The 27048-nt window shown below is 41.8% G+C and overlaps 1 protein-coding gene across 4 annotated transcripts in view; it reads left to right on the forward strand.

Moving 5' to 3' along the window:
• prex1 (phosphatidylinositol-3,4,5-trisphosphate-dependent Rac exchange factor 1) overlaps positions 1-27048 on the forward strand; it is a 74980-nt gene that overhangs the window by 35032 nt on the left and 12900 nt on the right. For 2 of the 4 annotated variants that reach the window (XM_027288983.1, XM_027288985.1), the window contains exons 10-26: positions 1101-1248; positions 5086-5186; positions 6854-6957; positions 7389-7438; positions 9468-9543; positions 9734-9806; positions 13517-13662; positions 15679-15771; positions 17801-17949; positions 18026-18111; positions 19418-19557; positions 20915-21053; positions 21635-21810; positions 22194-22355; positions 22498-22744; positions 24044-24308; positions 24951-25169. In XM_027288983.1, coding sequence (XP_027144784.1) covers positions 1101-1248; positions 5086-5186; positions 6854-6957; positions 7389-7438; positions 9468-9543; positions 9734-9806; positions 13517-13662; positions 15679-15771; positions 17801-17949; positions 18026-18111; positions 19418-19557; positions 20915-21053; positions 21635-21810; positions 22194-22355; positions 22498-22744; positions 24044-24308; positions 24951-25169 — 2374 coding nt within the window. The remainder of the gene's footprint in view (positions 1-1100; positions 1249-5085; positions 5187-6853; positions 6958-7388; positions 7439-9467; positions 9544-9733; positions 9807-13516; positions 13663-15678; positions 15772-17800; positions 17950-18025; positions 18112-19417; positions 19558-20914; positions 21054-21634; positions 21811-22193; positions 22356-22497; positions 22745-24043; positions 24309-24950; positions 25170-27048) is intronic. The other 2 variants (XM_027288984.1, XM_027288986.1) reach the window with 1 other exon arrangement.

The following is a 27048-nucleotide window of genomic DNA, read 5'->3' on the forward strand; positions in this document are numbered from 1 at the left end:
GGCACTGCAAAAGAAGAAGTAGCAACAAAGGCCAACTTCCGTTGCCACACATGGCCTTCTGTTCGAAGTTTCAGATGAGATCACTGCAAAGGCTACAGCCAAATGCCAGCTGACTGTCTGCATGCACATACAGCTGTATAAGAGGAAATAACAAGTTAGCAGTTTATATGTAAAAAAAACCTCACAGGAAAAGGAAAACAAAATCACCCACCATCTTCACGGCTCACTGGCACAGTGGGTAAGTCAGGGCTCTGAGAGAAAGTTAAATGTTTGACAAGTGATGAAGAGCCCAGGTCAGATCTGTTTCCAGGTGTCACAGATATATTATATGAGAGTACTGCAACTAAATGAGAAAACAGTCAGGTCCTGCAGCTCGGTGTGCCTCTCAGTTAAAGTTAAGCAGCTTAGAGAAGAGCAGTGCAACAGAGCTGATTTGCTCGGAGTCACATAGTATCACACGGTGGTTCAGAAGTTCATCAATCTCATCATCTATGATGAGGTTTAGGCAGCTCGAACAGTGTACTTACTGAAGAGGTTTTACTGGCGCAGCAGGCCTTACAATAGGCCTTCACATGTGTTGCTTTACAATAGAGGAATAATAGTTAACAAACCAACACAGAAACAAGATCAAGATCACACTGCCCTCCTGAACTTTACTTACTTATAAAAACTTGTCTAGGCGAGATTACCATCTGGGTTTGCTTTAGAAAGTTGTGGCAGAGCTGAACTTCCATGCTCTCTGGTCCTGGCCTTATTCCATCTGCACAATACCAGAACACAACCGGACCGACTAGGCAAAGGCCCATTTCTCTCCTCTAACAGCACCACAACAGCCCTGGCCTTTTGACTTTGATACATGTTGATAGCTGCGGAAAGCAAGCTGAAGTTTGTCTCCCGTAATGAGTCTGCTGTATTTTTCTTGGCACTGCAATACAGTCACTATGTTGGGCTGAGATTTTGTTTGTTCATTTGTTTCCACTTTCACTTCCTCTGTTGTCAACTCTTTAAAAAAAAGAAGTTTGTCACTGGTTTCCCATTGCATTCATTTTGGGGGTGTAAAATCTTGTATCTGACATGTTTGTCTGTTTGTTTGTTGTTAGGTCTCAAACTTGGAATGGAGCGGGATGCCTACGTGATGATTGCAGAGAAAGGGGAGAAGCTCTACCACATGATGATGACCAAGAGTCGGCACCTGATTAAGGATCGACGCAGGAAGCTCAGCATTGTACCCAAGTGCTTCATGGGAAAGTGAGTTTCTTTTCTTCCTCAGTGCCTGGTTTCTCCAGGTTCCAAGAATGTGACTGCAATGCTATGCTGTTCACAAGGGGATCCTTACAAATTGCTGTTACGTAAGATAAGCAGGTTTTCAAAAGAGCTGGGATCCAGTCTCCCCAAGTCCTGGCAAAATGCCCAAATTGTTTTATCCCTGCATGCTCTTGTCCGTAATGAGCCCCCCCTTGACTCCCTCATAGTCTCCTCTCACGGGTCACAGAAAGGCCCAAGTTGCTCCCCACACACTCATATCATCGAGCACAGACTTTCATTAGCAAAAGGCCTTTAACTGAGACTCCGCAACTAGCCATCCCCCCTTTCTGTCCCCTTGATGTTTCAATGCCATGAATGGATAATGAGAGACTTGCTTAAGTTTCCCTCAGTTGCTCTACATACAAACCAGCGTATCTGAGATCGCGAGTAGCAATTAAATTCTTTCCGGCACCATCTTGGGGAGACAAAAAATAAAACTAGGCAAGACCACTATGGTGACTGATGCCTGGTGTTGTAAAGAGAAACCAGGGAGCACCCATTAATGTCTGCAACACTGCCAACGTGGCCTCTTAGCATATTACAAATCATTAAATGCATCCACCATCTGAAAATGTTTTCTAGAGGTAAATGTAGTAGACGATCACGCTGCATTCAGCAACTGCCAAGAATGGAGGTTAATGAGTTGCTCAAAAATGTAATAGTGTTTCTGGGAGACGTGTTCCGTCTTAGTGGCGTCATATGAAGTCCTTGTCTGGGTGTTTTCCTCTCACTGTCCAACGTACCTTACAAGGCGGTCTGGATCACGAGACCTTCCCGGAATTACATTTTGCCATATTGTGTGTGTCAGCATTCAGCACTCGTCTTCCCTCTCTGAGCAGACTGTACTAAGACAAATGTGTCATCACTATTCTTATAGGAAGTTCTGTCCTTATCTTGCCCCCAAACACTTGTAGGTCAGAGTTCAGAACCAGTGGCAGAACAGTTCTTTCGTTGACAGTCTTTTTTCAGTCACAAGCTCCCTTCTTCGCCTCATCCATGTGTCTAGTTTGTCTGCCTCTTCCCTCAGCTTCCACTTTATACCGTCTCCCACTTTCCTGCTTTATCACTCAGTCATTTCCTGCCGATGAGTGCAACCTGCATTAACTCTGCATTTGTCTTTCTGATGAAATTAGTGGCAGGCATAGTTTGAGTGCTTATTGCATTAAATAGAGATGCTGACTGCTGGTTTGATCGCACCCTGTTGTTCTGATAACGTAATCCCATTATTTGTCAGCTATCTTCTTGGGAAGATGACGTATTGGTGCTTTGTGCAACTTTTTTAGTCAAGCCAATGTTTGTTCAGCATCATTTGTAGGGATTTAAAGGGATGATATATCATATCCTAATTTTCTTTTTGTGTTGAGAGAAGAGCTAACGCTATGAAGAGATGGAATTAGGTCTAAGACAAATCTCCCTGCTGCAATTCTGGGTTAGTTTCTGTTCCACTAGGTTTTGGTTTTCAATGTATTTTCTTAACCTCTGAGAGAAAATACATTTGCAGTGTCCTAATGTCATACTGTACTTTAATTCTAAGCAGGTTTTGAGCATGTAGCCGTTACACAGCGCAAACATAAATTAGGTACACTATAAATAGTGAGGTTTTTGAAGCACACTATTGTCCCACAATGCAATGCACATAGCAAATGAGCTAGAACACATTAAGGTTGCGGCTCCAGAAAGATCTTAGAAACAAACTAACAAAGAAAGTGTGGAAATAACAGTCCTTCTAATGCTGCTGAACTTTACGTAAAATTGCATAGATGCTCAACCAATCATCATGAGATATTCCCACAAGTCTCTTCCCCACTCACACACATGCACACACACTCACACTATTCCTGTTCATCGTATTAATTTTCTTAACAGCTCCGTGTCCAAAATTAACCCGATTCTTACATAACATTCTCACACACACACGCACGCACGCACACACACACACACACACGCAGTGTCTCTTCACATTCACTCGAGTCCCCTGTCAATGTCAACAGCTACTAGCTTTGACATGAACAGACAGTGAGATGATGGAAACACACAATAATGCAGGCATGAAAACACATTTTCTTTGCGGGACTGACTTCTCAACACACGCACGCACGCGCACACACAATAATACATTCGCTTACAAGTTATTGTATGGACTTGGCAGGTCACAAGAACAAACTTTTATAAATTATGATAAAATATTCCTTGTGCTTCGGGCATACAGAGGACTAATGGCAGATGGCTGAAGGTGTCCACAGTTCTGGATGATTGTGCACACACAGAGAAATCATATGCTTGCATGTTCACTTTATACACTGTATATACACACACCCGCACACCTCGTATGCTTGACATTTACGCTTACTAAGCGATCACACATACACCCATACATCTGTTGCATGACTGCCTTAAAGCAAATCCACACATAAGTACAGATTTTACACACATGCTTCAAAATGATTCCCGTGCTGGAATGTTCATGAACACGCACGCACACTCAAGCTCTTTCCAATTCACTGTTCATTATCTGGGGAAGTGTTTTCACAGCATGAAAGACGACGAAGGTGAGAATTTAATTTTCTCCCTCAAACATTAGTTCAGTGCACGCTGGCCGTGAAAAGGAGGGAGCAGAGCTGAAGTGCTTAAATTTAGATGGTTAATGCGTGTACAGTATCTTAGAGGCTTTGGGATATTTGAAGAAAAAAAGAGGATAAACTTTCCTACAAATATGTTCTGTAAATGCAATGCCTGTGTCTGTGGTTTAAGTAGTTCATTACAACCACTGTAACCATATTAAATGACACACTGACAGACTAAATAGCTCAAGGGGCCAAAGAGCCTTGCACAGTGTCAACATGTTGCCTTGCGCAAGGTTCTCAGTAGTGAACATGAAGGGCAGCTTAGCTTCAGAGTGGATATGTTTCACTGGTTTGGTCACATGGGCCTACTGAGAGCAATAGGCTCTGATTGCAAGACATACAATGTATGTATTGCATGTACCACTGAGATAGAGAACAAATAAATAAGCAATTGATACTCCTGCTGACTGTGGGAAGCCCTCATATCATTTTTGCTAACTAGTTTCTGCATTTGTTGAAATACAGAAATGCTTAGAGTGAATGAAAATATAAACTTACTGGTATTACTACTTTACAGAAGATGCAGAAAGAAGCAAGCAAGCTAGATTTAGACATGACATGCTTTTCACATACCATGCACACAATATGAAATGGCATATATAGATTAAACTTTTACAAATTTACACTTGCCACATTTCACCACCACAGACAGTGATGTATTACAGTGTTTTTCATATACAAACAAAGCATGAGGTTAGAAATCGCATTCAAAATCAAAGTTTCAAGTCCTGTGTTGTATACCAGCTCTCCTCCACTAGCTCTGGCAACAGAATGCAACAAAAACTAAAAAACTAAAAGTTCAATTTAGTTAGTTTCTGTTGGTGCTGGAGGCAGACTGGAGCATGTGTACTTAGTCTGTATCACCTTGGCTAGTAGTGCTGCGGCATCGCTAAAATAGCAACTTGAACTTCCCGTTGGTGCATTTCCTCAGAGGTGGAAAATAGGTGAAACTTTCAGAAACTTTATTGACAGAAATCCCCCCATAAATACAGATGGCATGTGGCCATGGTGGCATGACGGTAACAGCACCATGTGTCTGCCAGGTGAATTCTGTGAAATTTCCATGCAAAAACAACAAATCACAGTAAACTGTAAACAGATTACCACTTTAAAAAAACAGGCCTTATCATATACTTGTTTTGTCTTCTGTTCCCAGTGAGTTTGTGTCATGGCTGATAGAGAGTGGAGAGATCAGTAAGCCTGACGAAGGAGTCAACCTGGGACAAGCTTTGCTGGAAAACGGCATCATTCACCATGGTGAGACAAAACAACATCTTTTACTTCTCTTTTTTTCTCTTCTTCTCTGTTTCTCTTTGTTTGTTTAAACCTGTCATCTTTTATTCCTTTATACTTTTTGCAGCTCCCCTTGTCATGTTTTTTTTAAATTCTCTTTTTAACTTTGTAATTTCGCCCTCTGTTTATTAGCTTGTTTTAGTGTCTCCTTTTCTCTGAATCCAATTCTCCCGTAATGGTTTGACTCATTCATGTTGTGAATTTATCCCTCACTCACCATTGAAGCACATGTTTTAGGGTAGCAAATTCCACAATCCAAGGATAGTGTCTGGTAATAACAATTCTTGAAATGTGCCTTGCATTATTTCCCCACCCCTGATTTTGGCTTGAGTGTGACGTTCACAGGTCCACTATCTTTAATAATGCATTAAGAAACACACATGCACAAACAGCTATAAATAATGTATGAACTCAGTTGTCCAGAGTGTTGCTAAAGGGGTTCTTGCACAACATCGTGTCAGAATAATTTGTTGAGACCTAACGTTCATATACCTTAATACCTGCGGAAAATCCCCTGAAATCCTCCTTCACCGTAGCCTACGACTACGGAGAGATAACAATGATGACATGCAGGGCTCTGTGGGATGGCATTGAGGCTTTGTGGGCAAACTGAAGAGGTTCGAGCCCTGCAGGCAAAGTGTAGGTGTCACCAGTTAGTCTGTGAAAAGAAGACAAAAAGAGGTTATGTGGCAGAGTGGCGATTTAAAGCTGTCCATACACCCCTCCTGAGTCACACATTTGTTTTGTGAAGAGACACATAAAACGGGATACAGTCAACCACATGCATAATGTAAACCTCATCCAATTAGCTGTATGTGTTTGAGCCATTAAAACACACCAGTTCATACTTGAATGTTTTGACATGTTCTTTTCTCCCATAATTATTCAGCTATCATTTCATGTTCTTTAAATTCCACTCCAATGTGACACTTAACAATGGCTTTACAATTGTGTGGTGCCTTTTGATTTTATGAGGGCATTTTTAGTCTAGACTAAGAAAACCAGCAGCTTGTTTGGGCCCATGCCAACATGTTGCGGCAGAACCAAACTGCCTCTGTTTGGCAGATTTCACTGTTTCCACTTCTCCAACAGACATCTGTTTGTGTATGTATTAGTCTTTTTTTTTTGGTGTCGACTTGAGTATAAATAAGAACTTGTTTTGAAGTTGTTTATTAATGCAAGTTCTCTGGGAATTGGCAGCTGTCTGCTATGTTAAATATTTGAATCTCATGGTTTACTCAACACAAACATAAATTTACAACTGCAGTGTTTTCCCCAAACTTTTGCTTTTTGCCTCTCATCTGTACTTAACCCATTTCTTTCAGCAAATTAAAAGTTAGAAACAGAATAAATTAAAAACCTAATGCTCTTTTATTCTCCAAACACTATGAAACTTCACTTGTTTGAGAAGGCCCAAATAAATTATTGGCAGCGGGAGTTTTGCCTCACCCTGCAAAGTCGAGGTGAACTCGATGAAAGTATGCTTCAACTCTGACAATTAGAGTGCATCTGTATGAATATATTCAGAAAAAGAGAGAAAGGCCATAGTTAAAGCTTGATGAGTAATGAATCCCAGTGTTCAAACAGGAGTCCAGCTGAGGTGACATTTTCTCCTTCTGCTGATATTTCAGTGTCAGACAAGCACCAGTTCAAGAACGAGCAGGTGTTGTACCGATTCCGCTACGATGATGGCACCTACAAAGCCCGCAGTGAGATGGAAGACATCATGTCGAAGGTAAGTCCTAACTCTGCTTCCACCTCATAGAATAATTCAAAAATAGAGTTTTAATGACCAACACATAAAAAAAATACAATGTTGTTGATACCAAAACTTTGGATCACCATTTTATCTTTTAATTTCAAGTATATTGATAAAGGAATAAACCCTGGTGTTTAACAGCTTATGCAACTGTTCAAATATAATGTGGAGAGGCACTAATCTTTTCCGATAGAAAACTCAATCCGAAACTACATTCCAATGAGCATGAAGTGTTCTCCCTGTTCTTGTTCAGAGACTATGGTTTTGAAATTTCTATTCAAAAATGATAGCCGTTGGGTAACTCTTTTCACAATCAACAGTGAAATCTCTTGTCCTGAAGCCATGCTTGTACTTGTTTACCCAAGGTGTGTATGTTCTATGACTCAGCGGCTCCGTTTTTCTTTTAGGGCGTCAGGCTGTACTGCCGCCTGCACAGCCTCCACACGCCTGTCATCAAGTAAGTACCTGCCCTTCTCCCTCTCTCCCCCTCCTCCCCTCACGCTTCCTCCCCACATATGCTAATGTCCCCGATCTCCAGGTGCGTGAATGCATATTCATGAAGGGTTCACATTCGGCCCACATAACCCTTTCTGTAATGACTGAACTAACAGTAGCGCTGCCAGGAATGACAGCCCTCAAACCTTTTCCAACCTGAACTCCCAGATTCAGTTCAGGTTGAGGATGCCAGGTTTGCATGACTGGAGGTAGCTCTTAAAGGATTAAGGAGACCCACAGCGTTTCTGCTTTACAGTGTTGTGGGTTAGCTGAATTTATGTTCATGAAATTGAAATCTACATAAGTTAAGTAGGAGTCCAAACGAGGCCTGCAAACTTTTTTTTTAGCCCCATCAGTCACTTTTTATTTCTGCTTCATGCTCTCACCCTCTTTCCTGCACATAAACACACACACACTTTCTCACTTTCTTGCTTACATACGCAGTACACATGCTCAGAAATATAAACACTATGGTGTATAGTGTATACACACACATAAACACACACCATCCCCTGAATGTTAGACCCCCTATATGTCAATATACAAATGCAGTGCTCCATTATATCTTAATTGTTCGTTTAACTAAAGTTATAATTTATGACCCAAGATCTAAAAGTAGGCATTAAATTAGGGCAAACTTTACCTCTAAGAAATCTAAACTGTAATCCTGAAACTGAAATGAATCTTGTGAAGTGAAAGAATGATCGTGCTTGCCTAAAGTCTGAAAGTTTGAGAGGCAGAAGTACAGATTTATACAGAAGCCCAGGAAACATCTCCCTCTGACACCCCCCAAACACACACACACATACACCCCTCCCTTCATGCTCTTCCCCCCTCATCTCTCTATCTCTCCCTCCATCACTCACCCGCTGATTGAAGTGCCCGGGGTTGCCATCCGTGCAAACAAAGAGCTTTTGGTTCGGGGACAAATCCTATTAACATACAAAGGCAAGCCCTCTGCCTGCCAGATATTATGTAATATCGCCAGGATGTTTTTTTCCCTCCATCTCTAAATTGGCATTGTATGTAGCAACCATTAATTATAATTTTAGAGTGATGGATGCATTGCCTTTTATAAATCATAAATAACCGTAAACTGTGCCTCTGTTTTATTAAACTTTGTTGAGTGACAAAGCTCCTGCCAGCTTCATTACAATAAAATGTTGTGAATAAGAACAACAACATGTGATAAAAATAAATATAACCTAATAAAATCAATCTTATGAATGCCACAGATGTCTTATGCTGTAGAGGATAATACAGAAATTCATTGATCAGCCTGTGATGTCTGGAAGCGATGTTTTAAAGCACAATCTGCAGTATCAATCAGTGCACTTTTTGTCCTCTTGGCTTTTGTTGTTAATGTATTTACAGTATGGGTGGCACAGATACAGGCCATGTCTTAATCACAACACAGAGATGTTAAAGCAAATAAAAGATACAGTCTATTCGATAGGCTCCGATACACTGGTCGAGTCACTCAGTTGACTAAACATCCTCTGTAGCGTTTCTTGTTGCACGTGCTTACATGGCAGGTACATTCGTTCATGGTGGTTGCTCATGTAATCTCACAAAAACTGAATCAGATATGAAAGGACGACGAGCTGTTGTTCTTCTGGCAGGATTTAGAAAACTGTAGACTGACCGCAACACATGTAGCACATGCAGTACTGTACCTGCAAATACATAACCCTCATGATGTATATGTGATATGTTGTCATGGCAATAACAGAAGTAATTAATGCTTTTTTTATTGCTTTTTCTGACTCCAAGTTGAGATTATTTCTTCTCTTCTCAAGAAGTGCAACATAATGTAAACATACAACAGCAGACACTGCTGGGTGTTGATGCTGTTTTTGTTTTCTGTTGCATACTTGTTACATGTGAAACCACAGACAGACAGTGAAGTGTGTTTTTTTTTTTTATGTTATTTTTTTCATTTTTTTTCCATCTGCATTGACTGTGAAAATCTATGCTTTTTGCTCCTTTAGGGACAGAGATCACCATCTGAAAACCTTTAAATCTGTGGTGCCTGCCAGCAAACTGGTTGACTGGCTAATCTCGCAGGTAAAAATCAATTGTCTATACTATACACATATTTTAAGGCATGCTGGCTCACACATCATCATCTTCACCGCCACAAACACACAGATACTGTGATAGATACTCCATCGGTGCTGCAGTCTGCTGTGTATGAAAAGGTGTAAACAGGCATTGTAACCGACCGACTGTGTGCGTCATTGATTTGGTTTCCCAGGGAGACTGCTCGACCCGAGAGGACGCTGTGACGCTGGGTGTGGGGCTCTGCAACAATGGCTTCATGCACCATGGTCAGTTCAATTTTCTCTCTCACACACATATGTGAAGAATGGGTTAACACACACAAACTAACCAGGATCTTTACTTCAATTCAGTTTGATGACACGTCTTAAAGGAGATCCACGACACACACATGGTGTGGTGATGTCTTTTGTCTGCTTCTAATTACTTAGTGATTGCTTTTGCTGCAGTTCTGGCTTCAGTTTCATTAACGCTTTGTGGTGTGACTTGGTCACTCTTTCTGTCTTGCCTTGGTAAATCCCTTTTCTGATCGACTGCCTCTTTTTGCATTTTGTATCATATTTATCCCTCAGTCAGTAATTCTCTCTACCCACAAAAATGTAACATTAGCCTCTCCCCCGTCATACTGTCATAGGTTGAAAAAGGGGCATCGTAAATTTACATACCCGATCCAAACAAGCCTCTGCAACCTCACTGACCACATTGTAGTGGAGCGGCTTTGGTTCTAGTCCAGCATGTTGAATGTAAACAGCATTAGCAGTGTACCCTAACCAGAACTGTTTGGCGTAGATACATAGCTGTCTGGGTCAGTCCACTGAACCATGACCATAAAATTGAATCTGTGATTGGCCAAGTGTCGTATGTGTAAAGTGAGAACCACTTACAAGAAGAAATTAGTGTTATTTCAATTAGTGAACACTGAAAATGTAACACGATGACAATACTTCATAATGTATATAGTGAAGTAAGAACACAAAGATAGTCACTGATACGCAGGCACTACTACTATTGCAAGTTTGTAGACTGGAACATCTAAATCCTAATGTACTAATATCCTAGTATAACAGATTACACCAGCACACAGGTACTATTTCACAAGCTGCTTATTAACATGTCTTGTAGTTAGTACAAGTGATAAATCAGAATACGTACTGTATCAGAGTTTAAGTGTACACATGATTAAACGCTTACAAATCTCTTCTGTAAATACTGCCAAGTGTTTGTGTTTCACTCTCATTTAAACACACACAGCCACCACCAGACAGTCATGTAATGTTTTTTTCCCTTCACTTTTCGCTCGCCTCATTGCCACTCACACATACACCAGCCTCCTTCTACCATCTGCTGGAAGGTGTCACCTCCTCTCTTTTACCTCTCCCTCTTCTCTGGCCTCTATCAAGGTGACGACCTCTCTCTTCTCAGCCTGTCTGCACTCCTCACCTCTCCTCTCCTCAAGTCGCTCTCTTTAGTCCATAGTCAGCACATGTGCTGCTCTTCACCTGGCTGCTCCTGAACTCTTCTTCTATTTCTGTTTTCTGTCCTTGTCTCTGCTTGGTTATGATGCTCCTCACTAGTGGGAAGATCACTGATAACAGATAACACAGTTAATGTGTCTTTCATCTGCCCATACCTGCTTCTATCAGTCATCCACACATCTGTCGTGAACACCTGTTGCATTTTGCCCTTCAGGCATCTCAACATACAGCGAACAATACCAGATAAAGCAGTACATATCCTCCATTAGTCCTGTTATACAGCAGAGTTATGGAAGTAAGAGTGCGTAATAATAATTATTTTAACCACAGACTTCCCTTCCACCACAATTTTCTTATTTACGCCATTGACACTTATGTAAATCAATATTTAGCCATTTTGTTGATGTCTGTTTGGTGGTCATTGACATTAAATGTTTTTAGACCATGGGTTAAAGGTCCCCCTGCAATCAAATGTGTCGTTTAATTATATAGACATGTCAAGTCCAGCTTTGTTCCTCAGAATGAGTATTAGTTAGTATCAGTTTAGTATTATTGATTTTTTTTACACATTAAGCCTTTAAATGATGATTTAGTAGAGTGTGTGCGTAACAAAGTGTGTGTCATTAGGGTATGACACTTTCCGGAGTGGCACTCCCTCCAGTTGAATAGGTAGTGTTAAAGTATTATACGACCACAGCCTCTGTGACTCAGAGGAAATAACTCACGTTCAGCGTTCGTTTGAGTTGGCATAAGGCCAGTTTGAGTGGGTTTGGCTCGCGTGTGTGTGTGTGTGTATGTGTGTGTAATCAGTTTGTGAAAGGCTTTTGTTCACCTGAGAGTGCCAGATGCTCTCCAAATCACTGAACAGCTGGGTACCTTTGGTTCTCCGTATTGCCTGTACAAGCCCCATGTTTCAGAGGCCTCACAGAGTTATACGCCTATGATTAGGCCCCTGGTAGAATGTCCCGTATCTGTGAATGTGTGATTTGGGCCAAATGTCAAAAATCCCAACTCCCTTGTGACACAAAAAAGATAGATATTATGTTTAATTCTGTCTGGAACAATAAAATCTGACAGCCATCAGAGGCGGAAAATTATTGTGAAATAACAGAAGGTTTACCACTTCCCTTAATTCAGTGTTCCACAGAAAGAACCAAAGTTAAGGTTAACCTCTTCCACTCCACCCTTCCTTAAAATAAACTTTTTTTTTTCTTAGGGGTTTGGGGTATAAGTATAAACCACATAGAAATGGTATAGATCATCTGAGAAATGTGAACCTGCTGATTTATATGAGCTGTAGCTCTGCACTGTGTTAAGTTTAGGTGCATATTCAAATATTGAAAGTTGATAGTGAAACAGGCTTAGTACGTTAGTAGTGGTAGTATGTAATATCAGAGTATATGATGTCCATTCAAATACTCTATTATGTTTCATACAATTTGACCACTCGATAGCCACTTTAACTATTTAACTACAATTGAAGAAATTGTCATGTTAAGACACCAAGGCCTTGAGGAACACCATAAAAAATCCTTGCTGTGATTTGTTATTTAAAAACTTTTGACATTTGAAAGAATTGGATTTTTCAGAGAATGGATGGTGAACACTGTTCTGGAAATTGCTTAGGGTCCTTCTTTTTGTCAAGAAGGCCACTATACTCTGAATTCCTAAGGTCTTTGTGGTTGTGAAGTTTCATGAGTCTGATGATCCTAGAGGTCACAATATGTAATTTAATACAACATAACTTTGTAGCATGATTTAGCCAAAAAACACCAATGGATGCCTTAGTCCTTTCAGCTTTATATAATATCAGTATCTTCACTAGGTGTAGAACTGATCCCTCTACAGTCTCTCAAAGACAGAAATGTCGGCCATGGACATCAATGTCTACACATCGTAGAAGGTTTAAGAAAGTGGTTGTTGAGGCTTGGATTTCAATGGCTTGGAATAAGCAAAAATCTACAGTAGGCTTAATGACGTCTGTTTTTCTGCTATGATTAAAAGAAGTATCCATAATGTGCTTCTAACCTGTTTGAAGTGTCCCATGTGTTGGAATGAGGCTCAGTCTAGCAGTGTGATTTCTAAACACTCATGTGTCCTCCAGAGAATTCTTCCTCGCGCTAGCCTGAGCTGGCTACGACCCAGATGTGTTTTGGCTCCAGATGTTCCTGCTGCCATCATTAGCTGATGAACTAATTAACCGTTAGCTTGTTTGTGTGAAAATGTGCACAGATTTAGTGGCAGTTCCTTTTTGAATCTGCTAACAGGTCTTTGAAGTTGCAAATGACCTTCAAACGTGTGACATCATGTAACACACTTAACATTTACAAGGTCCAATTTTCCAACAAGACCATCAATTTAGCCAGAGTGAGAAGAAACCTCATTTTTCAGCAATGTTTAACTAAAAAGACTGAGATGTGACCCAATACACCCCAATGTCTTATTATTCCTTTCTGGCAGCAGCTTTCTGATTATACGCCGTGTGTGTACGTCTTTCCCCTCAGTCTTGGAGAAGAGCGAGTTCAAAGACGAGTCCCAGTTCTTCCGCTTCTATGCAGATGAGGAAATGGAGGGAACCAGCACCAAGAGCAAGCAGCTCCAGCGCAATGACTTCAAACTCATCGAAAACATCTTGGTCAAATCCCTGGTGGTGAGCTGGAACACAGACACACATATAAACACACGCATTTCCACATTCTCTCACACAAATACAGCAGATCCTTATTGTCAGTGCCAGTCTAAGTGTTTCATTGAAACAAGCACACTTTAATTAACTACACTGTGAGACTGGCATAATCCAAAAAAGAAAGACAAATCATTGTTCACAGTGGATCAATGTGGATGGATGCAAAACAAATGTATCTTATACTCTATCTGTCACTCATGTTTGTTTAGACCAGTGTGTATTCTTCTTTCTCATCTCCTGAGCTAAATGTAATTAACATCACTATACACGCATCTTAATGACTACTGTCTTGTGGAAATATAATCCACTGTACCGCCTGGGATGCTGCTGCTGAGACAAGAGATTGATCTATGAGAGGTGACAGGAGTTGATTGTTGCACTCAGATATACTGTACTGTCATCTTCATTTAAAAGACCTTTGGAAACATTTAATATAGTACACAGAAATGAAACAGGACTCAGTGCGTGGTAGTGAGCCCAGATTTTTTCTTTCCTCAACTAATTGTCCTGAAATATTTCAAATGGATTGCAAGTCAGGACTTTTCAGGGACCTTTCATGTCATTCCAATCCTTTCAACAGACAGCTTAGTTCTCTTATTTAATAGCACAGAAGCTAATTAAAATAAAACGCTTCCTTACCTCCTTATTTTACCTCTTTATTAAAGGCTTTCTTTTACTGCATGCATATATTCTTCTTTTTATCCTTGGTTATATATTGACATTTAACATTCCTCATTTGTGACATGAGACAACAGGTGCTGGAAGAATAGAGTGAGGAGGAGAAACGCCAACATCAGGACTGACATGTTGAAGCACTGTCTGTCTTGTCTTCAGTAAAATTGGTTGGAGCAGCTGCTGAAAACAAAACTGCAAAAGTTGTGGGAACATTCTTGAAGTTTCTAAAATGTTCAGAATTTTTTAAAGAAAGTTCCATGAAGACACAAACCAATGATGCGTCATATATAATCTGAATAGTAGTTGTGCAGACATACTATATTTAGGCCAGATACAAGATAATAGATTCAGTAATAGAAAAAAAAATGTGTGTCTGGGTGTCTGCTAATTGGACTGAAAAAATGCAACATTTTAATCCTGTCTTACAGCATAGCCTCTTCATTATGAGTACAGAATAAAATGAGGTCAGTGTATACTGTTTTGGGTCTATCTGACAGTAATGTCCAGAGGCTGAAACAGAAATCTAACTGTTAGGTTAAGTCCATTATCTTTAGGGAAACCTAACAGCATCACTAGAATCCCTTTGTATACCAGGGTGGGAAGTAGGCACGCTATCTGACCTTCCACAAGAAGTTGAAAAGCCTTTTTTTCCCATGATTAGCAGAACTAATCCTCCCTCATGGCTATTATTTAAGTGAAGTGCAGGAACTCTTTATTTACCAGAGCCATCTCCTCTGATGTAACAGCAGAGATCCCCATCTTATCAGGGCCGTGCAGCAGGAAAAGATGGCTCCAGCAGCTTACCTAATGGAAACCAGCTAATGTGTTTGGTGATGACAGCGTTTAACTAAGACTCGCCCCACTGGGAAACAGTATGAGAAGGAGAGAAGCAAGAAGACACCTGCCACGCAATGAAAATCACTAATTGCAAATCTGCAAGATTGAAACTATAGCAATGTGTTGATAGTTTGTATGTACGGCCACCCAGAAAGAGTTTCATATTTCACCTTTATAACATGAAACAAGCATTTCCTCTAAGGAAATCAGGTCATTGCAGCAAATGCGAACAAATGAGCATGCAGCCGACTTGACTCCACTCTGATTAAAACTCAGATGCACCAGATCTACAGATTACAAGATATTTACGTGGTGTGTCAAATAGCTGCAGAGCATAGTGAGGCAAATAAAATGAAGATGAATATATATGTCATGAATGCTGTGCTACTTGCTAAAGACATTTAAGTCCTACAGACAGTCACCAGCAGTGATAATGTGGGAGTAATTAGGTGCTTTTCTCTGTGCTAGATTCACCCTGAGGAAGAAGACTATGGCTTTGAGATTGAGGAGAAAAACAAGGCCATTGTGGTGAAATCTGTCACCAGAGGCTCACATGCTGAGGTAATGGTCAACACACACACACACACACACACACACACACACACACACACACACACACACACACACACACACGCTGTATTTCCTTCCCGCCCCAGGGCATTAGTTCCAGTAGGTAATGGCTGTCTACTGTTTTGACGGCTACTGTCAGTCTCCCTTTAAAAGGACTTTGGTCTGATTGGCTGTGGAGCCATTAGACATGCTTACTCACAAATAATTTGACTCACCCAGAGCTATATAAAAAAGCAAAAAAGGTGACAAAACAGTGAAAACTCACATTATTATTGCGTTTCTTTATAATAAAGCATGCTGTAGTTTTATTTTGTTCTGTCAGGAGCCGCCTGTAAAAATGGTATTTGTCACAGCTATGGCTACCAGTCAGAGACTTGTTGTTTTTCAACCTGACACAAATAAAATCACAGTGCAAGAATGTTTTCTACTTTCTCTTCCTGTGATTTCGTTCTTTGCTTCATGTCATCCCACACTGGTTAGACAGGTGACATGCAACCGAAGCCTATGTAACGTTTATACAATCTTTCCGATTTTCTTACTTAAAAACACTGCATGATGCCCTCGTTGTTTGTGGAATTTTTTTATTTCCACAGGTCCAGAAATGGAAAACATTTCATTTTGCATTTTGCACTCATTTCTCTCGTGTCCCTCTGGTTCAGGTTTCCTGATTGCTTTCTGTTATTTTACTCATTGCAGTTTTTGTTCATCTCCTCAGTCAGTCTCTGAATATTTTTTCTTTTTCTCCTCTGGCTGCTTGCACCACAGTAAAACCTCGCTCTTCTACTCCCTCTAGCTCTTTTTTTTTACCCCCTCACGCCAACTCTGTTATTCATACCCCATGTCCCTCATGCCTCACAATAACAGGATTGCTAGTTGTGACACAGTCCATGTGCCAGCACAGTGAATGAAGCTCAGCTGATTCCCATGGGGCTCTGAAAAGGGCTGAGAGACACACTCACTCACTCACACACACACACACACACACACACACACACACACACAGAGCTCTTTCACTATATGATTCTATTATAGGAAGTCACATGCAGACGTGGACCCATGCTGTATAATCACACACACACACATACATACATCTTTCCACATTCAGATGGCTGCTGCTCCTCCCAGTCGTTCCTACATCCACACTGGGCCGTTATCCAGAGTCGGGGCCCAGCTCAGCCAAGGCCACCCCACCGGATCTGTGCCCAGGACACTGGACTCACACAGTGAACACACAGAGGCAGCATTATTCCCACAACGTGACTGAAGATGTGCAAGATGACTGCGTTTAATGACATGAAGCAGGCTGCTGGTGCTGTGTCTGTCATTTGTAAATGGATTTCAGAAGGATGTTTGATATTTTGTGAGCATGAAAATGTATGTGTGCAATTGTTACTCTATCTCTACACACTTAGTTACGCTGTGATTGGTCAGATTGTATTCAGTTCAAGGAAAAAGGCAAGATCTTATAAGTCAAACCACCGTCGGCCACAGGCAGAAACAAGTGGCTACAGTAAGAGAAAAGTGTAAAGAAAGTGGATCTCCATGGAAATTAAAAGTAACCCTTCCATCTGGAAATGCGTGCAAATCCAGCAGGCAGGAGACTCAGGTGTAAATATCATGCAGCTTAATCATATCTAGCAGCCGATCTTGATATGCACTCTCTCCAAGAAAGCGTGTTCATACACTGGAAAATACATGACAAGACTGAACAGGCTGTGACAGCAGTACTCACTGATATTCGCTGTTGTGTTTTGGTTTGTTTTCTGTCATGCTCTTTAGAGGCACGTGTACAGGACAGGAAATTGATTCGCGGTAATACACACTAGTCAGTGAAGTGGAAAAAAAACTTGAATCGCACTTCATCTGAGCCAAATGCATGCACAGTTCAGGTCTCACTGTGACACTAGAGACCCCACCTGAAACTCTTACCGTGCAAATAGGGGCTTTAGCGGGAGCTTGAACGAGCTGCAACCTAAAAATAACAGCATTCTGTCTCCTGTCTGTCCGTCTGTCCTTCCAGATGGCTGGCCTGCAGGTGGGCAGGAAGATCCACACCATCAACGAGGACCTGCTGTTCCTCAGGCCCTTCTCCGAGGTGGAAACCATGATCAGCCAGGCCTTCTGCGTACGACGCTCCCTGCGGCTTCTGGTAGCCACCAAGGCCAAAGAGTGAGGGAACACACACACAAACACTGAAACACACAGGTATAGGATGCACTAGTCTGACTGGTCATTTCTCATTCAGGATTGTGAAGATCCCTGACAACCCAGACAGCCTCTCCTTCAGACTCTGTGGCTCTTCCCCTCCTCACGTCCACGCTGTCAGGAAAGGTGAGTGACAGTCACAAGAAGGGACAGAGTATAAAGTATTCAATATAGTTTTTAAAGGTAAAAAGACACCAGCAGTTTAAATGTGTAATGGAAAAGTAATCTGTTTAACAACTCATAGCTCCCAGGGAGATGTAATTAAATGGATATTTCTTGAATTCAGTTACAGGTGACATATATTTAGCTTGAGACCCCGACACTAGAGATCTGTGAACAGATTTGTCAGAATTTGGCGTCGTTATTGGAGAATCAGTGCCCGTAAAAGCTTTGAAAGTGTTTACGGTGTCAGAAAGACAAATAAGTCTGTCTGAATTCAAGCAAAAGATGAGGTAACTCTAGCCTCTAACCACCTGTTACATTCTGCTTTTAGTGAGCCTCTATTAGATTTTTATGGCCACCTGTCAGCCAGACAGCCCGCGGGTCAGGGTTCAAACCCTAATAACCCCAAACTCAACTTAAAAAACACACACATATGTGCTCACACACACACCATTCTCTGTGATCACAGCTAAAAGTGCAATAGGTTATTGAAAAGACACCCGCACTTTTGTTCCACCTTCTCATTTCTCCTGTCTTCACAACCTCCAAACCAGATGTTTGTACCGCCTAGACTGGCTTAAAATAGAAGAATGGGAGATTTATGCCAAGTTGAATGAGAGATGAATCCCAAATGTGTAAACCAGACAGGAGTTGGACAAAAACAGCGAGGAGATGAGCCGCCGGTTGGTGCAATGACGGAATGCGATCTCCTGCTTTCACTCTACTTTATAATGGCAGAGGGACCTCCACTTTCTCTCCCTCTCATTTCTCTCCTTCTTTTCTCTCTGTCCTAGTGTCTTGAGGAGCAGTTTTTTCCATTTGAATTTCCTAAATTTAGTCCCCCTGTGTGATATTCACGCATGGGTCAAGTTGCTCCCAGAGTTAGGTAATTGCTGGCACCCTGGGTGGAAATGATGCCAGCACTGGTATTTTTAGGTCGGAGAGGAAGATGATGGAGGTGTTGATTGGACTTCCAGGCTGTAAAGCCATTAGTAGCTTGGGACAGCGTGTTACGGCACTGAACCAAGTGATTTTCTGTTTTCCTGGAGGAACAAAAGGGGAGATATTTTGTACAGACATGGGAATTGAGTCCAAATAAAGTCATCTACTTTGCATGATTCTTTGCATGATGCCTGTAAGAGACACGTACAGCACTTCTCCCCGACTTAAATGTCTTGTTTTTATAATATCCCAATGTGTTGTATACAGTTCCACTGTAATACCACACTGTGACCTTTGACCTCGGATCTTGTGTTGACACATACTGCAGGCTGGGAGGCGGCAGCGGCGGGTCTTCAGCCCGGCCAGGTCATCCTGAAGGTCAACGGCAACAACGTCAACCGCAGTGACTACCAAGAGGCCCTGGAGCACTTCACCGCCCAGCACACACACCAGGAGCCTCCCCAAGCGGTGAGGAGACCCTAACACACAACCTTTTCTTCATCAGAGCAGGTTTTGTAGTGTTTGTGGGAGATCATCCCACTCTGTAAATAGTGTCCACTGAGTTTTTACAGTGTTCCTACTGTACCAAGGCTCTCCCAGAGGGCTTTATTTAAACTAAAAACATAAAAAAAAACTATGCCAGAAGGTAGCATGATTAATATCGATTGCTGTTTTAGAAGTTAATTTACAAAATGATTCAACAATGTAAGACAGCTCACTAAATGCACATTCCAACAGACCAGAGAACCTCAGTGACCCAGACATTCCTGCCCTGAGACGGTACATAAAACAGCATTAGCATTAGTTGGAGCCAGAATTAGTCACAGCAAGTAACAAGTTTATTTTAAAAGGGGGAAAAAAAAACGTATTAAAAACTTTGATTTCACTGACCCTGCAACACTATTCATCTCTGTATCATACAACATGTTTCGTCACTTCATCAGCATTCATGGCGTCAACAGTGGGTGGCCCAGTGATCTCAAAATATAAATTGCCTGCTGTCACTTTGTTGCTGCAGGCCAAATGTAGTGAGAGTTGAACATTGTTTCAGCTCTAGATGCAATCCTGCCCTTGGAGAAAACATAGCCTAACGCAACAAATTAAACAACTCCTCTTTCCACTGAATTTTCATGCATTCCTGTTGGCATTGGAGTTCTGTTTTAAAGTAACAATGAGTTTTACTTTTCAGATAGAATCATAACTGGATACTAGTACTTGCACACCATGCTACATGTTGTGGGCTGTATGGACATTTTTTGCTCGATGCAGTATTTTACAGGCTTGCAGTCAGAGTAAGATGTCCTTCTTACTGTATAAAACACATTGTTTCATTTTGTTTTATTTAGCTACTCTTCTGGCAAGTCCCTTTGTACAGGCTCAGCTGAGCAGCCTTTGTTTGGACGCGTTCCAGTTAATCTTTCCTGGTTCATTTAACAGCGGGATAAATTACCAGGATGTTGGTGATGTGGCTGACTGCACTTTCTAGTTCGGGGGTGGTGCAGTTGTCCCTGGTTGCCTTGTCAGGTGAAAAGTGTCCACAGGGCATGCAGAAATACTTCAGATTCTTCCCTTCAAATTCTGTTTTTTAAAGCTCAGCCACATCATCAACTTTGTTTCCAAGAAAGCACATACTCGAGCCCAGCTAAATAAAACTTTTTTTTTTCTTTCACACTCGCTCCCTTTATGTCACTTATACTTCTCACTGTATTTCTTTTTCTGCTCACTTATAAATCACTTCCTTCTTTGCTCAATTCCTCATTGTGATTGCTATCATGATTTTGGCACATTACCACCAATGAACTCATATCTCATCTGGTTCCCCCAGTGTCAGTGGGTGTATCGTGCATTTGAGGACGTGGAAGAAAGAGACCGCGGTGCAGGTGAGAAGGAGGAAAGCCCTTTCAGGCCTTATCCAGTGGAGAATGGTTCTGACCACGAGGAGGAGAATGGCACCAATGGAACAGGTAAGACAAATCCTCTGAAATTCAGTCAATGCTGAATCATTCAAGAGAGTATCACAATTGTGTATTTTTTTTCTAACCATAGTGGTTGTAATGCCAATAACTATGAGCAGTCAGTTTGATTTGTGGCTACTGGAACAGGATTAGTACTACATGGGAGTGTCCTTTTAAAAGAAACACAGCTGCCAAAAACATCACATCAGTATATTGTGTTTCACCAAGATTACTATTTTCAGATGACCTCTGAATTGGGTCATAGTCACTATGTCAGAAAAAAGTGTGTTCAACAGTAGATAATTTGCTCTGGATATAGAAAGTTCCCTGTTTGGAAATGACACATCCACAGTGCAATACGCTGTGTACCTCCTATATGTGTCATTACTCAGGAGATTCGTAACGTTATTATGTTTTTATTTTGGATGTAGGCCACAACTCTACCTCTGGAAAAAAAAACTACTTTTTGTGTTTTTTTTAAATATTTGTGTTCATGTTTTTGTCCATGCTAAACTTAAAAAACTGAAAAGAGTGACCGCTGAATGCATTTAAAGTGAACATACTGACAGGTTGAAAATTGTGCTTCACAGACCACCGACTGAGCAGACTTTCCCTCTCCGACGAGCTGCCTCTAGTCAGTATGACGGTGGATAACGTCCATCTGGAGCACGGTGTAGTTTACGAATACGTCAGCACTGCCGGCATCAAGAGCCACGTCCTGGAAAAGATGGTGGAGCCCAAAGGCTGCTTCAGCCTCACCGCTAAGGTAGTCACAGAAGTCATTGATGAGTTAGATACTGAGGAAAGAGTGGATGCCAGGGCTATGGGTCACTTTTATTCATTTATTAACAGATTTTAAATGATGTTACTTTTAATTTAAACAGCATGTTCTCATCTTTCACAATATCACATCTCATGCATCATAGAGGATTTGTGGGTCACTGATATTTGTTCAACTCTACTATTGTGACAGAATCTGAAAGCAGCAAAAGGGTTTTTTGGCCGCACTGGTGTTTTCAGTTGTTAATATTGGCAAGCTATATGTTTAGTTAAATGAAGAAAAACGCGCTTGCTGCTACTAGGAATCTGTATTTTCACTCTTTTATTGTAAGAGTGATCCATCCTTACCAATATTTCTTGTCGCTACAGATCCTGGAGGCATTTTCTGGCGATGACAGCCTCTTTGTTCGTAACTGCAGCCAACTCATCTCCCAGAGCGACCGAGTAGTTACCATGCCTCAGTACGAGTTCAGACAAATCTGTGACACCAAGCTGGAGAGCATTCGACGGCGTATCAGCAGCTATGAGCAGGTACTGAGACACATTTCTACATTGTCTTGAAAACATCCATGTGAACTGTTACATGCAGGAATATCCCATAACTATTCATATTTACTCAAAAACAGGAGTTTGTGCTTTCACTAAATTATGTCTGTGTCCCCTTTTCACCCAGTTTGCCCTGGAGCTGAAGAACAAGGCGTGGCCCTGCTTCAGGCAGGCCGGCGGTCGCCCTCATCCACTGGGCTGCATGGACTTTGTTCCCACCAATTGCCATGTCAACTTCATGCAGGTCTCCTACCCCAAGAGTACTACCTCCGCTGGCAGGACTTTCAGCATCCGCTTCGGGCGTAAGAACTCCCTGTTTGGCCTGGATCCTGACCAAGGTAGAGGGGACACGCGTACACACACGCCTCGATCGAGTAAGATTTTAACGTTGCTACAGTCTCCACTGCTTGAACTAAACCTCACTGAGATGCAGCCCCTTCATAATAATAAATCTTAACCCACTTAACACCAGCTCAGTGATCGTTTTGACTAATTACCTTCTGTGACCATTTAAATCCCAGCAGCACAGAGAAGGGAATGTCAACCCCGGCCTCCCATAGTAGCCATAAGGTCTCAAAAAGGATTCCCATAGTAAATTAGATGAGTGGTTTGCCATTAAGACTCCATTAGTCCTGAGCCATACTCATGTTATTGACATGAGAAGTGAATGATGTCAGCAATGATGGAGCCTCAACTGTAGCATAGGAATGTGCCATTCACTTAGTGCTACTGCTGCTGCTGCTGCTACTGCTGCTGCTCTGGAGGTCAAAGGTGACAGAAAGAGAGAGTGAGTGGTAATGGAATGTAATGTCGCCAAGGCACAAGGGGACAGAAAATTAAGAAAACCTTTATCCATAGAGACAGGAAGCAGCATCCTGTCTTCTGTCCATATGGCAGGACTTTATTATGACGCAGCTTGATATTAATTAGTCTTTAGGCTTGCCTGCTGAGCCCCTTCAACTCTCAGCAAAGATGAAAATGCAATACAGCTGTCTAGACAGCAGACTGTTAGCATTGCTTGCATTGTTCCAGGATGCCTCGTCCTCATCTTTCCTCTCAGCACCAGCTGCAAGTCGGACATCTGCCTAGCAGTTGTATCGACGAGATATTCGGCCCCGGTGCTTTTCAGCGTGGGTTCTGTTGGCTCAACCAGCAAACTGCAATATAGGTGATGTTTTCTCCAGTAACAGTCTAGTGAGAGTCTTTAGTGTTACAACCAGAAACCTGAGGCGATACAAAATTTCCTCTTCCAGCACTGTTCCCTGACTTCTAAAGGTATCAGTGGTATGTACGTAACATGTACAAGGCCTACTCCATTTAATCACAGTGTTGGCTGTGCACTAATAGTACACACTGTTCATTGCATGAACTTAATCTGTCTGCAGTTTTGGGATGTCTCAGGTTATTCCAGCTTAGTTTGGCGTTCAGCCCATGCAAACTGTTTTGCATCGTGCTCTGGCTGTGCATATCAGTTGCACAAGTGCCCTTTAAGAAGTTGTTTTTCATCAAGTCCAAATGGAGAACAGACAAGAGTGTTACTTCATAGGATTCAACATCTGGGGTAGATATAATTGTCAAAGAGTGAAGTCTGTTTTATTCACCCACTGCAAACATGATGTTTATACTCCTCTCCTCTCCTCTCCTCTCCTCTCCTCTCCTCTCCTCTCCTGTAGCACAACTGAACCCCATGTCCCACACCCAGCACTGTGTAACCAGCATGGGAGCTCCTTCCTGGAACTGCTCTGGTCTGGAAGGGGACGAGGCAGACGGCAACGGGGAGGTGACCGTAGATGGAGGCGAGGGTGGCCACAGCGATGGCGGTTTAAGCTTCCTGCTCAAACAGGAAGACATGGAGACCCAGGATGCCTACATTCACTTGTACAGCCGCCTTGATGTAGCAGTAAGGGAGATGCGGCAGTATGTTGCTCAGATAGACGTGTAAGTGATTTTATATTCATCTCTTATCTCTACCCGTCATGGCAAGTGTCATCACTCAAATAAAAAAAAACAAATGCTCATATCCATTCAGAAAATATTCTCAGCTCCAACAGTTGGTGCTGTTATCAAATATTGGCATTCCACCAGTGTTTATATGTGAGTAGACTATTTTTGTAGCCTTCACCGTGACATTTAAAGATCTCTGCATAAAAAGCTAGGAGCTGTTATCCTCACACCAGCCTCCTGAGGCTGTTCGTCAGCCTTCCTTTGTCTGTCTGGCCTTTGCCTTGTTTAAAGCTGAGGATTTACAAAAGAAACATTCTTCAGGGCCAAAATATTTATGGGCCGAGCCCAGTACAGGAACAGGGAGTGAGGCCAGAATAACATCAAGAGAAAGAGACACATATTGTGTGTCTGTTCCGTGAAAGGAGTGTGACATTGTAGATGAATAGACGTGTATGTTTGATTGTGAAGTCATCTTTGCAATATTATAATATAAATGGTGTCTTAACAATTAATGGCTTTACTCCAATATATTTTTTATCTCTGAAGCTGTCAGTACTTTTTAAAATATGCAAATTGTTATATGCAAAAGAATTGTCATATTTTGTTAAATCTGTTTTCAAATCTACTTTCTTTCAGCCTCTTGTCATCTATCACTGAACCCACACAACTCCAAGGGGAAGGTGGGGAGCCTCCGGTTTACGAGCCCAGTCAGCCACCTTCTCTGGCCCCCTGCGAGGATGGCTGTGACCAGGACAAAGTGGAGCAAGGCGGCATCAAAAGGGTGTGCTTCAAGGTGAACGAGGAGGACCAGGAGGACTCGGGTCATGACACGATGAGCTACAGGGACTCATACAGGTAAGTCTTAAAGACTGCATCACAAGTAATTTAAACAGACTTTCTGAGTTGATTTTTATGTAACCTGGTTCTTAGAAAGTACATTTTTGTCTGGTATAAAAGCATGACTAATTGCTTATGTTGGGGAGAAATCTACCTTATATATTGCAGGAAGGAGACATGGGAAACCCTTGTGTCACACCTGGATTTCTAACTGATAAAGCATGAACAACATTCAAACTCCCTCTTTACTCTACAATCCCAAAATGCTGCTGCTCATTTCCCCCCTTTGGAGGCTAGATTCATTCCAGATGTCGGCATTTTAACCGAGATCGAGAGCTAAAAATGACTTCAAAATGTTTTGGTCAGATCTGGTTATGTCATTTGCTTGTTGTGAGTTCACTCGGATGTTTCTGTGTGTGTGTGTGTGTGTGTGTGTGTGTGTGTGTGTGTGTGTGTGTGTGTGTGCGTGCATGGTTCACTGGGCAGTGCTCCACTTTGCCCCACCCTCCACCACCCACTAAGATGTAGTTATTGGTTGTTGGTGTGGTGGGCTGGTGTATAATAGAGCCAAATGTTTGGGGCGCGGCCTCCTCACCCACTCTGTCATTAGGGCCCCGGCCACGCCATGTGAAACGCGACTACCTCATCGCAATAAAATGTAAAGGAAAATGTAGACTGTAGTATGTGTGCATGCACTCACACATACACACACACAGCATGAGGTGTTTACTCAGGGTTTTGGACCCTAGTGCAAAGAAAAAAAAAAACAAGGTGGCATTACAAGGCTGCACCGTAAACGTGGATGAATCATCCCACTTGTGAAATTTTGGATGCGATGAAAAGCACTACTGTGTTCCAGAGGTGGGTGGTGAATCCATTCTTCCTTTCTTTTCATTTTTTTTCTGACCAAAAGAATCCGACATTAAAGCCTGAGGTGGTGACAGACCACAACAGAGTTCAACTGTTGGAGGTCACTGGCTGCGTACAGCTTGTGAGGAACATAATGTGAGAACAAGGACAAAGGGGACTGGTGCTACATGCACACAGAGACACAGGGAAATGCAGGAAGCATGTGTGAAGAAATCATAGTCAAGTATTTGCTTTAAACTCTGGTACACTGTGTCTCTCATAAATCTTTGGCTCTCTCCCGTGTGTGTGTGTGTGTGTGTGTGTGTGCGTGCGTGCGTGCGTGCGTGCGTGCGTGTGTGTATGTGTAGGGCCCTGTTGGGACCTTTTGGCTTGTATTTAGTTATATACAAGAGTGTGTCCAGATCCAGCTGAGACAGATTACAGTTCACTCCTGGCATCAGAAAGCATCTTCACTGACAACCTGTGATTGATCTCCCCTTAGTTGCTTAACATTTCAAATAGTCCTGTTCATCTCTTCAGTTTCCTTAAACTGAAGAGTCTGCACAAAATGATTCCAATACAGACTTTTTGGGGGGGCTTCCTTTGGCAAACCATCTCAAGATGTTACTCTTACACCTTAATTTATAATGAACCTTTACAACTAAAAACACATTGTCAAATTAGTTTCCAGCCAATAAATGTTTTCTGGGATGTTCCTGTATCTGTTGCATCACATTCAAATCCCCAAAAATGTTTAACTGTTTTAACATCTGAGTAGTTTTTTACTGTGCATTGCATTGTGGGACAAATAAATTAACACCACCATCAAAATATAAGTGGTTTTAGTCTGCATTCTGACACTTTTATGATCGTTAATATCGTGTGAAAACGACATACAGCACTAGAGAGTAAATGTAACATGCTACAACTTAATGAAGTCTGTTAATGAGTTTCCACCATGATCACGTCTTTGAGTGTATTCTCACCTGTATGTAGCGCTGTGAATACATCACCTGGTAAATATTTAAGTGTGTGTGTGTGTGGGTGG

This window comes from Larimichthys crocea, chromosome XV (genome assembly GCF_000972845.2).
Source record: "Larimichthys crocea isolate SSNF chromosome XV, L_crocea_2.0, whole genome shotgun sequence".
Classification (NCBI taxonomy): Eukaryota; Metazoa; Chordata; class Actinopteri; family Sciaenidae; genus Larimichthys; species Larimichthys crocea.